Genomic DNA, 14,819 nt, shown 5'->3' with positions numbered 1-14,819 from the left:
TAAGTTGAAAAGACAAGCTATGAAGTCCAAAGAATTCTCTTATTCTTTGGTAAGGCTTATATCAAGGCCACCGCATAAAACTATTTCTATAGCTGTAAATCTTTCCAGGAGCACAGTGGCCTCAATAATTGTGAAATGGAAGTTTTTAACCACCAGGACTCGTTCTAGAGATGGCCACCTAGCCACTAGGCAAGAAGGGTCTTCGCCAGGGAGGTGACCACTGAACACTAGGGCCATTTAACAGAGCTTCAGAGTCCTCAGCTGAGATAAGAGAACCTGTTGAAGGACAACCATTTCAGCAGCTGTCCATCAATTAGGCATTTATGGTATAGCGGTAGAATGCAAGCCACTCTTGAGTAAAATGCACATATCAGTTTAAAGGACTCTAAAGGAAGGAACAGAAGGAACTCCGAGTCCAGCTCAGGGCGGCGAAGGAGCAGTACAGGAGAAAGCTGGAGCAGAAGTTGCAGAATAACAGCATGAAGGAAGTGTGGGATGGGATGAAGATCATCACTGGCTGCAGCTCGAAGCGTGGTACCACCATCAAGAGAGACGTGAAAAGAGCAAACCAAATGAACAACTTCTTTAACAGGTTTAACCACCCTAACCCACTCTCACCTCGGAGTGCTGCACCCTCCACCAGCATAGGAGAGACATCCCCACCCATAATTACAACAGCGCAAGTGAGCAGAGAGCTGAGGAGACTTCGTGCCAGAAAAGCAGCGGGTCCAGATGGAGTATCACCACGACTGCTGAAGGTCTGTGCATCGGAGCTGGGGGGTCCTCTACAGCGCATCTTCAACCTGAGCGTGGAACAGGGGAGAGTCCCGAGGCTTTGGAAAACATCTTGCATCACCCCAGCCCCAAAGGTATCACGTCCTAGTGAGCTGAATGACTTCCGGCCTGTTGCTCTGACATCACATGTGATGAAGACCATGGAGAGGCTGCTGCTTCACCACCTGAGACCACAGGTTCAACACGCCCTCGACCCTCTGCAGTTTGCATATCAGGAGAAGGTGGGAGCGGAGGATGCCATCATCTATATGCTACATCGATCCCTCTCCCACTTGGACAGAGGCAGTGGTGCAGTAAGAATTACGTTTCTGGACTTCTCTAGCGCCTTCAACACAATCCAACCTCTGCTCCTTAGGGACAAGCTGACAGAGATGGGAGTAGATTCATACCTGGTGGCATGGATCATGGACTATCTTAAAGACAGACCTCAGTATGTGCGTCTTGGGAACTGCACGTCTGACATTGTGGTCAGCAACACAGGAGCGCCACAAGGGACTGTACTTTCTCCGGTCCTGTTCAGCCTATATACATCGGACTTCCAATACAACTCGGAGTCCTGCCACGTGCAAAAGTTCGCTGATGACACTGCTATCATGGGCTGCATCAGGAGTGGGCAGAAGGAGGAGTATAGGGACCTAATCAATGACTTTGTTAAATGGTGCGACTCAAACCACCTACACCTGAACACCAGCAAAACCAAGGAGCTGGTGGTGGATTTTAGGAGGCCCAGACCCCTCATGGACCCCGTGATCATCAGAGGTGACTGTGTGCAGATGGTGCAGACCTATAAATACCTGGGAGTGCAGCTGGATGATGAATTAGACTGGACTGCCAATACTGATGTTCTGTGTAAGAAAGGACAGAGCCGGTTATACTTCCTTAGAAGGCTGGCGTCCTTCAACATCTGCAATAAGATGCTGCAGATGTTCTATCAGACGGTTGTGGCAAGTGCCCTCTTCTACGCGGTGGTGTGCTGGGGAGGCAGCATTAAGAAGAAAGACGCCTCACGCCTGGACAAACTGGTGAGGAAGGCAGGCTCTATTGTTGGCATGGAGCTGGACAGTTTGACATCTGTGGCAGAGCGACGGGTGCTCAGCAGGCTCCTATCAATTATGGAAAATCCACTGCATCCACTAAACAGTGTCATCTCCAGACAGAAGAGCAGCTTCAGCGACAGACTGCTGTCACTGTCCTGCTCCACTGACAGACTGAGAAGATCGTTCCTCCCCCAAACTATGCGACTCTTCAATTCCACCCGGGGGGTAAATGTTAACATTATACAAAATTATTGTCTGTTTTTTACTTGCATTATTATCAATCTTTAATATTTTGTATCCGTAAGGTGCTGCTGGAGTATGTGAATTTCCCCTTGGGATTAATAAAGTATCTATCTATCTCTATCTAAAGGACTATTTATACTCTGGTGCAGACAGCTGCAGACAAGCTTGTGTACAATAGATGTGCACCCTGATCTGTTTATAATTCAAGCATTCAGTGTGTGACATGGGTGCAGTAGCACAATCCCTTGGCTTTTCCCCCAAAGTTTTATCTTTGTCTTTACATATCGATAACAGATGTTTCCATTTTGCCTGCACAAACTTTTCATCTTTGCCCCGGGTCTGGACACGTGTGGCAATGTGGTTGCTTCAAGTATAAACGGGCCTTAAGAGCATGAGAAAAAATGTTCTCTGAACTCCAGGTACTGTTTCTGGCAAAGACCAGTCACTGCTCATCACTTGCCTAATACCATCCATACGGTGAAATATGTTGGTGGCAGCATTTTGCACAGGGACAAGGAGACAGGTCAGAATTGAGAGAAGGATGAAGTCCGCCAAATACAGAGGGGTCCTTGAACGAAAACCTACTCCAGAGTTCACATATCATCTTTCAACTTTCAGCACAACAATGGCCTGAAGCATACAGCCAAAACATTGATGGCATGTCTTTGGGACAAGTATGTTGACTTAGACCCCATAGAACACGCATGGAGACACCTAAAGATGTCGGTTTACAGATGCTTATCATCCAATCTAATGGGGCTTGAGAGGATCTGCCTGGAAGAATGAGATAAACTGCCCATCTCCGAATGTGCAAAGCTTGTAGAGACATATAACAACAACAACATTTATTTATATAGCACATTTTCATACAAAAAGTAGCTCAAAGTGCTTTACATAATGAAGAGAAGAAAAATAAAAGACAAAATAAGAAATTAAGATAAGACAACATTAGTTAACATAGAAAGGAGTAAGGTCCGATGGCCAGGGTGGACAGAAAAAACAAAAAAAAACTCCAGAAGGCTGGAGAAAAAAATAAAATCTGTAGGGGTTCCAGGCCACGAGACCGCCCAGTCCCCTCTGGGCATTCTACCTAACATAAATGAAATAGTCCTCTTTGTAGTTCGGGTTTTTCACGGAGCCACTTGATGCTGATGGTCGTACAGACTTCTGGCTTTTAATCCATCCATCATTGTTGGAACATCATGGTGCTTTGGGTAGATGGTGGTGGCGCACGCCACCACCAACAGGACACTGGAAAAGGAAACAGAAGAGAGAGTAGGGGTTAGTACAGATTTTGAATGAATAGTTATTATAATGAATTGGATATACAGAGTATCAGGATTAAATTACAGTGAAGTTATGAGAAGGCCATGTTAAAATAATGTGTTTTCAGTAGTTTTTTAAAATGCTCCACTGTATTAGCCTGGCGAATTCCTACTGGCAGGCTATTCCAGATATCCAATAAGAGTTGAAGCTGTAGTTGCTGTCAAAGGAGCTTCTACAAAGTACTGAATTAAGGATCTGCATAATTCAACAACATAATAAATTGTGTAGAAAGTGAAGAGGTCTGAATACTTTCTGAATCCACTGTATATTACAATGGTAAGGATGCCAATAATCTATTCATCTTTAATTATCTACTATAAAATTAAACACTAAAATCTGTGTGTCCAGTCTCTCAGAGCAATCTGATTGTTCAGTTTGGCTGTAGTGTGATTAGTCACTTTGGCTTTGGAGATGCAAAGAAAGAGGAAGTACAAGTGTTAAGCACATGAGGAGAAGTAAAGGCACATACTAAGAGTTGCTTTCAAAGATAGAAAGTATAATACCAAACATGAGGCGAGAAAGACACCTTGAAAATAAAATAAGAGTCTGGGAAGCCAGCTTTACAGGAACACGCTTGGGAAAGGGAGCTCTAGTGAAGAGTTCAAACACGCAAATATAGACGAAAAGTGCTGAAAGTACAAGTAAGGTGAGAGAGAGCAAATATTTTTAAGTTATTCTATTACCTGTCTTTGATGGGTACCATGGTTAGTTATTAAAGCTTTCACATTATCTTTTGCTTGTTGTGGCCTCTTAAAGCATGAAGTATTTATGACTCATACACCGTGTTTAAAAATGCACATGAAAACCAAAGCTTTTTAAAAATTTTGACAACTGTAAACACATACCTTCGTAAATGTGTTATTATCCACACACAAAGTGACATAATCCAGTAGAAAGTGGAATAGGGCATATTTCTTGCTGCCTTATTATTATTATGTAATGCATAAAAGAAAATAAGGCAAAGTTGTTTGTGATCACTCAAACACATTATATATACACATTAATAAATTTCTTTTTCCCCATCTATGCTGCTTTTGCTCACAAAGGTGAGCAGAATTAATGGCTTTGTCCATCTGTCTTTATAAACAGAAGTACTGTGGGTCTTTACATGTTTTACAGATTAAACAGCTGTAAATACTGCATTTTGTATTTGAGTGTTTGCTCATCATTATGTAGTATAGCTTGATTAAAGCCAACTTAGTGAAAACTGGTATGCATACAATTTGCTTGGGTGTTTCTTAGGAAAGTAAGGTATCAAATGGTACAGAACAAAATTTTAAAGTTAAACCTAAGAAGTAAGCTATAGTTGAGACAATAGCTAGGTAAAATTACCACTCCAAAAAAAGAAAAAAACACATGTGGCTAAGCTAAACTGGCTCTATTTTTTTCTTTTACAGTTGCAGCAATAATAATTGAATAATTTTTAGATGCACACAATTTTTTTCAGCAGTGTGTATGTCTAAAATAGCAGCAAACTAAAGTGTAAATTGAATATTGGTTGAGTTAGCTGAAATGAGCATTGCTGAAATGGTAAAAGCTTTTGGAAATTATGAGTTTTAAAACATATACAGGTAAAATTCCATTATAATGAATATCTTTACAACGAAATTTTCATTACAACAAAGTATTTTTATGGTCCCAACAGCTTCCCCATATGACACGAGTTCGTAGAAATCTTGTTACTACGAAGTACATTCAGCTGATACTTTCATTATAATGAAGTGCACAAAAGACCTTGAAATGCCTGAATGAATTATCCACAGAACAGATAGTTCTGTGGCCGCAGCTCAGTTGTGCACAACGTTCCCCAAACAGAAACACAAATTTTTTTTCTTTCTTCGAACTTTCCTCGTACTGTTTTTTTTTTTTTTTTTTTTGCTTTTTTTGTTTCCTGCGGTTTTCAGTGATACCTTTTACTTATTGCTCGTCAACATTTGAAAAACATCCATTGGAATTTAACTCATTGTCACCCTCCTATAGAAACAGCAGACATGGAAAAACGATAACAGTTCATATTAGAAAAAAAAAACTTTAATTTTTTGCAGCTCTCGATTGCTGCAAAAAGACCTTGCCAGTGAATTCAGAATTTCGCCATCGACACTGTCAACTTTCTTGAAAGACAGAGCAAAAAAAGTAGAAAAATCTCGGGTTGCAAACGTATGTGAACTGCTGCATTTGAAGACGTCGAAAAAGCCGTTTTGCATGTGGTTCATTGATGCTCGTTCAAGAAACATTCCTATTAATGCGGCACTCATTCAAGAAAATGTGAGGTTTGTAATCTCTTTTGGGACCTCCCCCAACTAGACAGCAAGCTGAAGAGTGTCCTAAAGTGCGATCTCCGCGTCTGTACAGACAGAAAAACAGAAAATATCTTGATGGGTGATGCAAGGTTAGGAGCACGTAAATTGTAAATGCAGATACTGTAACAAGATTACTTGATCACTGATCTGGCCACGATCCTGCCTGACTGCTATGCCTGTGTATAGCAGAGTGGCAGATCAAGCTACAATAAATAACTGCCGTTCCTGTTTCAAGCTGAATAGAGCTGGTTTTGCTAAATTACTGAGACAAAGCCTCGTGTTTTGGGGTGCAAGACAGGGACTTATAGTGCGACCCCGATCTTTTATGATTTGCTTCAGTGGTGCTTCACTGCAGCAATGTGAGCCTCCTATTGCCCTGCCCCAGCAACGGACAAACAATCTTCCACAGATGCTGCAGTCGCGCTTCAGGACGGCCTTCAGCGTGTCGTTCCCGTTGGGTGGGGAGTGGGGGGTCTCAAAAGAGTTCAGAAACCTCACAATATGAAGAAGAAATAATGATTCGGCTCCTGACTGATAACTGTGCTGCCCACAACATGCTTCCACATTCAGATAATGTTCGCTTTGAATACCTCCCACCCAATTGCACGGCAGCACTTCAGCAATTGTATTTGGGCATCATTCGCACCCGGAAAGTGTATTATCGCAAGGAAATGCTGAGAAAAATATTCGTCAGAATAACTTGTAGGCAGGAAGGGATTAAAAGTAACGCAAAAGAAGCTATTGACATGATTGCAAATGCCTGGATACAAGTTAACACTAGAATTACCAGAGTCTACGAAAAAACTCGTAGATCCGGCCCACCTTAAATCGCTTCTTAAATCCGTTCACACCTCTCCGCCAGCGTCTTTTGTCCTCTAAATGTGCTGATAAAAGACAAGCTGCCAGAAGCCGGCTATTCCATCCCCCCTCCGACTTAGAACGTGAACGCACTTTTCCCAGCTCATGCCTTGATTGATTGTCTGGGAGTGAACTGGAGTTTTAGACTTGAAATAATACATCGTTATTTGGAACACACGCATTCCATTTGTGTACCGTTTCTACAGTAATCTGTGTAAACACATTGTTAAAACAGAACCTTTTTCATATTTTAGTAATAAATGTTACAAAATGTAGGCATAAACTATAGAGTGTGTAAAGCCCGAGTTCCTAAGATCAAATAAACACTTCCACAAAAGCTTCACATGTCATACAACAGTTTCCGTGGCGTAGCGCGCTAAGATTTGCCTCTCAGAGCGAGTAGCTTTTCTCTGCCTCACAAACATGAGTTCAATTCCCCGCTGGGGATAAAGTGTTACTTCTTTTTTTTTCTTTTTAACCTCAAATGGACATAAAATTTGTAAATTGGTATGCACTGTCAGTTAATGAGATCGTTATATTTTCATGTGGGATGCTCCTTTTAAAATATTTTTTTAACAATTGAGACTGCAATTAACATGAACAACTGTCCTTATAACTTATTTTTTCAAGATCCATAACACACAGACAGACAGAGCACTGCGTAATACAGAGACAGACAGGCAGAGATATACAAATAAACAGGGAAGGCACATGTACTGAAAGAAAAAAAAAATCAACATGTGCGTTGTTCCTGCAGCACTGAATGAGCTCACCCGCTCTAACGTCACCCCTCCCCCGATCTGACTCTCTAAGTAACAGCGCAAGTTCCACAATGTTTTGTGATATAAAGAGGTTAGTCAGTCAGTCATCGTCCATCCCGCTATATCCTAACACAGGGTCACAGAGGATCTGCTGGAGCCAATCCCAGCCAACACAAGGGCACAAGGCAGGAACAAATCATGGGCAGGGCGTCAGCCCACCGCAGGGCACATGCACACCAAGCACACACTGGGAACAATTTAGGATCGCAAATGCACCTAACCTCCATGTCTTTGGACTGTGGGAAGAAACCAGAGCACCTGGAGGAAACCCATGCAGACACAGGGAGAACATACAAACTCCACGCAGGGAGGACTTGGGAAGCGAACCCAGGTCTCCTTACTGTGAGGCAGTAGCACTACCACTGCACCACCATGCCGCCCTATGTGAAGAGGTGTATTTTCATAAGGTAGAAGGAAACTGACTGTTTCACTAATGCTGGTACAAAATAATCATAAAAAGGCAGAAGCATAAAGGGAAATCCTTATCCTTGAAGTGATTCATAAAAAAAACAGACCTATGAAATACTTCAACTTTGTTTAATACTGGAGTACTTCAATGGTGACATTAGCATGGGGTACAAATCAAATAACTGTTCTTTTACATTCAAATGTTAAATAAGATTTTTAAAGACATTGTAACATTTGAATTATACTCAAATAGTGAAATTTGATCTTACAGTAGATATACAATTATTCAGTTATGACAATGCTTTGGTGTTTACTCTTTCTGCAATAAATGTTTTCACTTTGTATGATTCTCGTTATGTTTTACACCTATACATTTATAAAGCTAAGACAGACATTTATTTTGTCTGGGTGTAGACATTATTGCAGCTGTGTACAGTAAGTAATGTTGCTGCTCATTATGGCCAGTTGCCCTTTTTAAATGTATAAATAACCCTGTGTGAGCTACCCTTACATTTGCTGCACCTACAGGCAACATTAGGAATATTTTGTTAAAGTATATGCTTTTTACAAAATAGGCTATTAAATTACTAGCCTTCTTTACTAAGGGAAAGTTCTGGTTATTTTATAATGACTTTTTTTGTTTAAATCTGTAAATAAGAATGGGCTAATGCAGAGTAAAAAATTACTTTTCTTTGGAAAGTAAAGAAAAGGACCGCAAGGACTGACACTTGCTGACAATGAAGAAATACTCAGTCTTGCTTGATTTATAACATTTAGACTGCATAAAAAGAAAGCATTGCCTTTAGACACAGTTTTGCCAGAGCAATGATCCCTCCCTTAGTGTCGGCACAATCAAGGAGCTGGTCATAGACTTCAGGAAACATGCAGGAAGATCAAATTGCCATATGCATCGGGGGAGATGCAGGGAATGAAGTCGGAAAGCTTAAAAGATTTTGGAGTCACCATGAATGATGACGTGAAATGAGCACAGTACATCTTTACTATCATCAAGAATATCTGAGGAAAACACGAATATCTCTATCTATGGTCACCAACCTTTACAGGGTCGTAGTGATGTCTGTCTTCTCTGACTTCATTACTGATATGGCATTTGTTCAGATAAAACCAGAGACTATTGCAGTGGGTGGTAAATCTAGCTCTTAATTTTAGTGGTACGCAGCTTCCTTCGTTCAGTATGTATAAATATATATATCACACACTGTGTTAGAGAGGCAAACAGTAGTTTTTAAAGACTTCAGCCATCCCATACTGTTCATTTCTTCCACTTCTGTTTTGGAAAATAGTATAGATCCATTAACACTCAACACCCCATTGAATTCAGAAGCAGTTTTCACCCTGTTGCAGGTATGCAGTTAAGAATTAAGTTGCACACATGGCAATAAATTTGGACATGAATTACAAAGATAATAATGATAAATATGTAATTCTTTGTAAACTCAAAACATAGTTACACAACAGTTGTTTGTGCTCACAAAGGGAGTGCTTTCTCTGCAGGTTTTTCTCGGTCAGCTTCCAAAATAATACAACTGTATAACGCAACAACTAAAAAGGTTTGCAGAGGTATATGTATACTTTTTTATACATTATTTTATATAATAATATTTTAAAATAATCAAAGTAAAGCAGTAAACCTTTATTCTAAGTTTTTCATGTGCTTTATAGCCATTTCAAGAATAATAAACATATATTTTAGTTTTTGAATAAGTCTGTTTTAATCCTTTTTTAGACACTTCAAGCTGTACTTAACATCATCCAGAGATCACTTTTCTGAAACATTTAAAGCTACTATTGTGGGAAAAGATGGCAAAGAGAAAGATTATCCTGTTAAGTGGCAGGATTTTTTAATAGGGCATGTAGTTGGTAAGTATACAGCTATTTACAAGTCTTTGAAAAATAAATCTGCCTTAGATTAATTCTTGTAAAGGCCTGTTAGCACTGTGCACTGAACAGTGGCATAGGGAGTAGTGATGCTGCCTAATGCCTCAGTTTGACTCCTGTATCCACTTATCTGTTTGTGCATGGTCTTCCTGTATTTGTATGAATGTTCCTTTCACATGCCTCAAGAATTATACATTATATTTATTGGAAATTAAAAATTATATGAGTTTGACTTGTGACAGTCAATTCCTGTCCAGAGCTGTTTCATGTCTCGAGCCTGGTGTTGCTGCAATAGATCACATCCCTTGACAACCCTGAATTTAACTGAATGCTTTTTAGAATAATTTTTGATTTAAACAAAAAAAAAGTAAATCATCATTGCAATGTGCCAGATTGTTGTTTTTTTTTAGGGTTTTGAATTAAGATTGGATGGAGTAATGGTAAAAAATCCATACTAACTGAAGGAATAGGGGGAGAATTTATGGCAGTGGTCTCCTATGATATGTGAAGATATTTTAATTGGGCTGGTTATGACCTTCTTGACTTACAGCAGTTCCATAGATACAAACAAAAGTATAACACCACAGAATTTTTCATTTCATTTAAATTTCAGTTAATTTTAATCTGTTTCCTTCCAGCTTTATTTACTTACAAAAGAAACTGTGAGCTGTTATAGCTACATATAAATACATTAAGTCATTAAACAGTCTCTTGTTTAATGTTAGTGTTTTGTCTGAAAATATATTTTTTCTCATTAAAAGGAGAAGAAGGTTCCAGAGTTCAAGCACATATTGATGATAAGGATTTTATGGCGCACATTATTACAGATGAAGGGGAATATAACATGGAGGTATGGCCATTTTTCTGTCTTTCATTCACTGTTCCCATATTCATATTTTTTTGTTTTTGTGTGACTTTTGGTTTAAAATATTTTGTTTCTCTTTGGGGGGTATCTTGGTCAGTTTTCAAAACTAATAGATGAGTTAATGAACTGTGTAATTTTATTCCACTTTACAGTCACCGTATAGGTTTTTTCTTTCAAATTTGAGTGATTTTTTTTTTGGAAATATCTTTTTAAATGTAATTGTTCATTTGAAGCTTTTTCTTTTTATTAGGACACTAGCAATATGACTGATATATAAAGTATCACAGTAGATGTTATTAGCTAAGATGCTGAACTTTTACTTTTTTTTTCAATTTCTTTTATTTAGATACTAGTTACATTTGTGAGTTTTAAGACTGCATATTAATCTGCATATTTACCAGTAATAACATTAGTTATTTTTTCAGTATAGTTGAGAATGTTTAAGTACACTATATTTTACTGCAACAATAAATTAATAAGTTGTAAATATTTTAGTACTGTATTTTTATTTGTTCCAAAATGATACAATAACACTAAGTAATGTTTGTTTTCTCAGCCTATTTGGAGATTTGTTAATTCAACATCTGATGATAGAATATTAGCTTACAAATCGGCTGACATCAAAGATTTTGGTCGCTTGCATTCTCCCAGTGTCTGTGGTTATATTAAACAGGATGAAATTAATTTGGACTTAGGAACTGCTCAAGAAGCAAAAAAAGGTTTGTACTGGAGTAATTTTAAGTAATTCTAATTTAATTTTTAATTAACAGTTGCCCTATCAAAAAGTTGAATTCAGTTTAAGATTAATAGAGCATGATAAAATATATATTGTCAGCCCCGCCATGAATATGAATTACCACCTCATGAACAAAACTATAGTGGAAGTGGTTTATGATAAAAATGTAAAATAGTCAAAAAAACAAAAAAAAAGCTGTCAAAACTTTTTTTTCCATATACAGTCCTTTTTTTTAATATGTGAACCATGTGTTTGATAAACCTAAAAAATATTTAATAATGATACATAGTATAATATATGTAAATACAAAACTGAGTTTCATTAGTTATGTAGTAAAAAATGTTTCACAAAAACTGCAAATCTTATAATTTATATCAGACCATCCTTCAGCAGCCTTGACAGCAACCAGATATTTCTTATACTGTAGTAGCTTTTCAGGGTTTTGCATCTTATTTGAGGAATGTTTGCTCATTTTACATTATTGGAGTCTGGCTATCTTTCATACACAGCTGGTTTCAGGTCACTTTGCTTCAGTTCTGTGTGCAATCTGGAAGTTGATTTTTTTTTTTCTGTAACAAATTGTCCATTTTAATCCATGGTTTAATAAATTTTCTGTAAAGTTTAAGATGGTCGTCATTCAACCATATTCTTTCTCAGCTTCAGTGCTTACAGCACTTTAATCTCCAGAGTATTTTGATACAAGTCTGAATTCATAGGTCTCAAGTAATTATAGGTCATTTATGGCAGTGTACAGATATCTAACCTAAAATCATATTGGATGATAAACTGTTTTGGGGATAAGCATTAAGTGTAAGTTTTTGCTAAATTAAGTATACATCATTGCAGCTGGTAACACCCATTTTTTGATCCAGATATCCAGATAACATTCCTTCAAACTATGATCATCTAGATTTTCACTTGCAAACTTGATGCAAGCAGTAATATTCCTTTTTGCTAGGTAATATAATGGTTGTTGGCAGAAGTTATCTACTACAGAAGTGCACCTGTATCAATCTGTGCTGAAGAAATTTCAAATAGCAGTCATTTCATATGACATAACTTGCTTGTCATTTATGGATTTATTTTTCCTCGTAGACAAAGGCAACCCCACCTTGTGCCATAACTGGACTATTTTTATGAATATTATGTTAAACCTTAACCTTTTACTGATTTTCATTATGCATACCATAACATGGTTTTAGTGTTGCAAATTTCATTTTTCTCACTGTGCATACTGTTAGGAAAGATTATTCAAGATTATTTCATTGGCAAAATATTTTTGGTGAATGGGTAATAATTCTGTATTTCTGTACAATGTTTTTGAATACAGTATTCAAATTTCCCTGTACCCATAACAATCACAGCAATGTCTGCATTTATAGTATATTTTAAACACAGCTGTTACAAAGATTAGTGTAATCAATACTTGCAGTTGTTGACAATGGCATATTTTGTATGTTTTTCTCATATTTATAATTTTAATGCCATTAACGTTTTCTATTATTTATAAAGTTGCTTGAAACTTTTAGAAACGCCCCCTTTTTTTCCATTTTGTATTTTACACTTAGTGCAAAATTCTAGAGGTTGTAGTATGATGACAGTATAAACCTTTTTAGATTTTTTGTGTCTAATGCTTTCAGTTTATATTCTTCGTAATTTATTGTGTGTTGCCAGAATTTATCTTAAAAGTAGTAAGAAAGTTTTAGAAAAGGCATATCTCACCCCCCTTAGAATCAACCAGTGAAGTAAAAGATAAATATTAAACCAAAAAAGCTTGATGGTTAATAGTTTAAATGACATTTTAACTTTTATTTCTCATTTGTGCAGAGCATTTTCATAGAGAGAAAAGACATAAAACTCCTGCTGACCGAAGAAGGGATACCTGCAAGTTACTAATTGTAGCAGACCACCGTTTTTTTAAGCAAATGGGCCGTAGTGAAGAAAGCACCACAATCAACTATCTGGTAAGTTTGTGTCTAGACATATTGTTTTTTTTTCAGTATTGTTCAATAATTATGGACTTAAATACAAATTATATTTTTGGTAATTGATTTTGTGCATGTTGTTTTTATTATCTTTTATTGTATATTTTCCCTCAATAGATAGAATTAATTGACAGAGTGGATGATATTTATAGAAATACAACCTGGGGTGGAGAATTCAAAGGATATGGTGTTCAAATAGAACAGGTGGGTGTTGTTTAAATAATCTTTTATATTAGTAGGGCCGTGTTTTTATTTATAAACTGTTGACTGGTGTTTATAACTATGTCTAGAGTACACTATGGTATTGTCATTTTTTGAACTATTTATGTTGTACTTAATTTGGTTTTGTTATCATTCATCACTATAGTTTATTTTGTGTTCAGTATAGTCAACCATGTGTGTTTCTTTTTTATGAGGTGATAGTTCCTGGTGCATTGAAGCTCACATGGTTCTTAAATTGTTAAAATTACAGATTTTACTAAATTCTGTTGAAAATACTACTACAAATGGTAAAAGGCATTACAACATGCCTGGGAACTACCCAGATGAAAAGAAGGAAGCCTGGGATGTGAAGGCACTCTTAGAGGTAAACAACATGCTGTTCTTCATTTTTTATTTCATCTATTTTGTATAACATAATAACATTAATTTTCTAGGAGGGCTTTTAACTCCACCAATCATTTTAGTATAATGGCAGCTAGAAAGTAGACCGTATTAATAAGCCATCATTTTTATAAGCATGAAAACATATTAATATTAGTACAGCTCTAAATCACCTTATATATTAAATTTTACAGTATTCTGAACTTAGTTACTGTTGTATTGGTGTCTGCATTACTCTAAGCTGTTGAAGTTGTACAAGAAAATTTTGTACCATTTTTGATTAGTTATCAAAACCATTGCTTTTAATATGATTTTCTGATATATCTGGCCTCTCACAGCAGTATGGATGTAAGGCTGAACCAAACCTGGATGCAGTGATGTTTTTTGCATGGCCCGAGTTATGTCTGTGTATCATAGGTTGTGAAATTTGCAAATTACAAAGTCTGTTGCCTCTTTGATTGTTTTCTATAATGTGTCTGCCTATTGCAGCATTTTAGGACTGCATGTTGTCAATCTACTGTACAAATTGTTCAAATTTTGGAATGGCTGCATTGTATTGTTTTAAACCCAATGATGGTCTTCAGGCTTAGCAGTATAACTTACAAAAAGTTAGTTTGAGTTCAGTTCATAATATTTTGAAAGTCTGGATCCTTTGCATTTAAAAATCACTCAGCTTTTCAGGTACAGAACACTATATTTATTACATCAATAGAACTTGTAGAGTGTATTATATTTCTTCACTTTCAATTTACTTATCCTATTGAGTATAACTGTAGAAACATGTTAAGCTGGACAGATCAGGCCACTAGGCAAGGTACCCAGACCCTCCTCCAGTGTGTCTCTTGCCTGACCTGGGTCTTTTCATAGTGGACTGTGGCTAATATATAAGGTGCCATTACAGACACATGCCTAAACCACCTCAACTGACTCCTCTCAATCCAGA

At 37.3% G+C, this 14,819-nt stretch overlaps 1 protein-coding gene across 1 annotated transcript in view; it reads left to right on the top strand.

Moving 5' to 3' along the window:
• The window catches only part of adam17b (ADAM metallopeptidase domain 17b), a 72,873-nt gene that overhangs the window by 17,969 nt on the left and 40,085 nt on the right, over positions 1 to 14,819 (top strand). The window contains exons 3-8 of the mRNA XM_028796878.2: positions 9,536 to 9,669; positions 10,449 to 10,537; positions 11,109 to 11,271; positions 13,116 to 13,252; positions 13,391 to 13,477; positions 13,746 to 13,859. Of these exons, the coding sequence (XP_028652711.1) occupies positions 9,536 to 9,669; positions 10,449 to 10,537; positions 11,109 to 11,271; positions 13,116 to 13,252; positions 13,391 to 13,477; positions 13,746 to 13,859 (724 nt within the window). The remainder of the gene's footprint in view (positions 1 to 9,535; positions 9,670 to 10,448; positions 10,538 to 11,108; positions 11,272 to 13,115; positions 13,253 to 13,390; positions 13,478 to 13,745; positions 13,860 to 14,819) is intronic.

Source organism: Erpetoichthys calabaricus, chromosome 3 (assembly GCF_900747795.2).
Source record: "Erpetoichthys calabaricus chromosome 3, fErpCal1.3, whole genome shotgun sequence".
Lineage (NCBI taxonomy): Eukaryota > Metazoa > Chordata > Cladistia > Polypteriformes > Polypteridae > Erpetoichthys > Erpetoichthys calabaricus.
The sequence above is the reverse complement of the archived record's forward strand: the minus strand, read 5'-3'. Positions and strand labels throughout refer to the sequence as shown.